Source organism: Mus caroli, unplaced genomic scaffold (assembly GCF_978045245.1).
Source record: "Mus caroli unplaced genomic scaffold, Mus_caroli_1 scaffold_2, whole genome shotgun sequence".
Lineage (NCBI taxonomy): Eukaryota > Metazoa > Chordata > Mammalia > Rodentia > Muridae > Mus > Mus caroli.
This window is the reverse complement of record NW_028227257.1, coordinates 91,579,563-91,582,144: the sequence shown is the minus strand read 5'-3', so window position 1 is coordinate 91,582,144 and position 2,582 is coordinate 91,579,563. Positions and strand designations below refer to the sequence as shown.

General features: G+C 35.0%; 1 protein-coding gene across 1 annotated transcript; it reads left to right on the top strand.

Moving 5' to 3' along the window:
- Positions 1 to 502: 502 nt before the first annotated feature.
- On the top strand, positions 503 to 1,438 carry LOC110289604 (olfactory receptor 4C15-like). The gene has a single exon (XM_021155886.1). The coding sequence runs from the start codon at positions 503 to 505 to the stop codon at positions 1,436 to 1,438; it is 936 nt and encodes a 311-aa protein (XP_021011545.1).
- Positions 1,439 to 2,582: the final 1,144 nt, after the last annotated feature.

The following is a 2,582-nucleotide window of genomic DNA, read 5'->3' as shown; positions in this document are numbered from 1 at the left end:
TTCATAAAGCAGGTTAATTTCATCTCTTATAACACAAGTAAGACTATTTTTTTAAAAATATTTTGTAATTTATCTCTTCAATTCTACCTGATTATCAACTGGTTCTTTCAATGAGTTTTCTAATTTTTATTCTAAACATCAATGGAATTAAGTAATATGAGTTTGTATATCAGTACACATGTCTGTTAAAAGTACTATAAACTTGTTTGAAGCATTTTTTTCTAATAATTACAGACTTAAATGATAACAATTTTGGCACGATGGAAGTCTCAGTGGCAAAGACAGTCGCCGTCAAGACTGGCCACCTAGGTTCAAATCTAAGAACTCACATAGTAGAGAGAATGTTGTTCCTGCTAATTGTTCCATGACCTCTACACAAAGACTTAAAGCACCTGCATATGCACAAACACACACATCGCAAAGAACAAAAAGAACACACATACATACATTAATGACTAAATACATATATAAATAAAAACTTATTACGATTGTTTTGGATATCATGCCAAACCAAACGATTGTAACAGAGTTCATCCTCCTGGGACTTTCAGAGAACCCAAATGTTCAGAAAATAGTATTTGTTGTATTTTCTTTTGTCTACATGGCAACAATTGGAGGCAACATAATAATTGCAGTGACAATCCTCTGCACTCCTGCACTGCTTGGATCACCCATGTACTTCTTCTTGGCATTTCTGTCCTTCCTGGATGCATGCATTACTTCAGTCATCACACCAAAGATGATTGTTGACTCTGTCAATGAAAGCAAAACCATTTCCTTTGAAGGCTGTATGACACAAATCTTTGCTGAACATTTCTTTGCTGCAGTGGAAGTGATTGTCTTAATATCCATGGCTTATGATCAATACGTAGCTATTTGCAAGCCCTTACACTACTCTTCCATAATGAACTGGAGGCTCTGTGGCACTCTGGTGGGGATAGCATGGGCAGGGGGATTCTTACATTCTATTATACAAATTATCTTCACTTTACAGCTACCCTTTTGTGGACCCAATGTCATTGATCATTTCATGTGTGACTTGTTCCCATTACTGGAGTTGGCATGCACTAACACTTATGTCTATGGTCTCTTAGTGTTTGCCAACAGTGGGTCTATCTGCATCATAATCTTTTCTATGTTGCTAATCTCTTATGGTGTCATCTTATTCTCTCTAAGAAGTCACAGTTCTGAAGGGCGATGGAAAGCTCTCTCCACTTGTGGATCCCACATTGCTGTTGTGATTTCATTCTTTGTCCCATGTATATTCATATATGCACGATCTACATCTGCATCATCTTTTGAGAAAAAAGTGGCTGTGTTCGATGGCATCATGACTCCATTGCTCAATCCTCTAATTTACACTTTCAGAAATAAAGAAATGAAAAATGCCATTAGGAAAATGTTGAACAGATTTAGAATGGTCTCGGACAAATTTTAAAATTTTACACTCACAAACCTTAAAGTACAGAATAAAGAAGTCCTTATTTACTTCAGCAAGTACTTTGTTCATTACACAGGAAAAGGAGACACCATTTTATAGATAAAGAACGAATATTTTAGGCTGAAAAACTGTCTTTAACTGGAGAATAACAATTGCACTATGATTTGGCAGCTTAGTTGTAATAGTTTGAATGGGATGAGACCTATAAGTGTTTGGGATTTGAAAGTGTGGTCTTCACTTAATATCTGTTTCTGTTTGTAGAGATTTAGTAGAGGTGGACTAGATGGGGGATATCACTGGGATGCTTTTTGAGATTTAAGAAGACTTTTTAATTTTAAGTTAACTCTCTGCTTCATGTTTGTGGTTTAAGATGAGTTTTCTCAGCTATAGCAGCTACCTGCTGCTAGCTACTTCTGTTTCTTCATCATTGACACTCTCTGGTAACATGTTCTCACTCCTCCCTATCTCCCAGCCCTGCCAAAACCTCTTTCCTCTATAAGTTGCTTTGGTCACATTGTTTTATCACAGCAATATAAAGTAACTAATATTGTCAAACAAAAATCTGTATTAGTTAATTTTATACTCTTATAATTCAAATGAAATGTTGCAAGCAAGTTTCCTATTAAATGTGTGCATGTAGCAATATTCTTTTCTAAATTTTGTTGAATTTAAAATGTGACTTGGGGCCCCAGGGAGTGGGGATGTCTGGTGGGGTAGATGGGGGTGAGGATATCCTCTGGGAGATGGGGAGTAGGAGGAGGTGTGAGATGTGGAACAGTCAGGGAGTAGACTAGAAATGGGATATACTCTGGAATATAAAAAAATAATAAAAAAGATTAAAGAATATTTAAAAAGTTGATGGGGAAACTAAAAAAAAATGTGTTCAAATTAGGAAAATCAATATATCAAAATCACGCCAAGTAAAAATTTGCATGAGATCCATATCCAAATACTTTGTACACCGATATATGTACAATATAAACATAAATAAAGTTTAAGAAGAAAATGTAAAGTATAAGGGCACTAATCATGAGAAATATTAAATCCAAGGTATAATGGGTTTGAGGACAGTAACAGAATAATGTTTGTTTCATATGCATTAAGAGCAAAATACACTTTAAATCATCTAAGTAAAATTAAA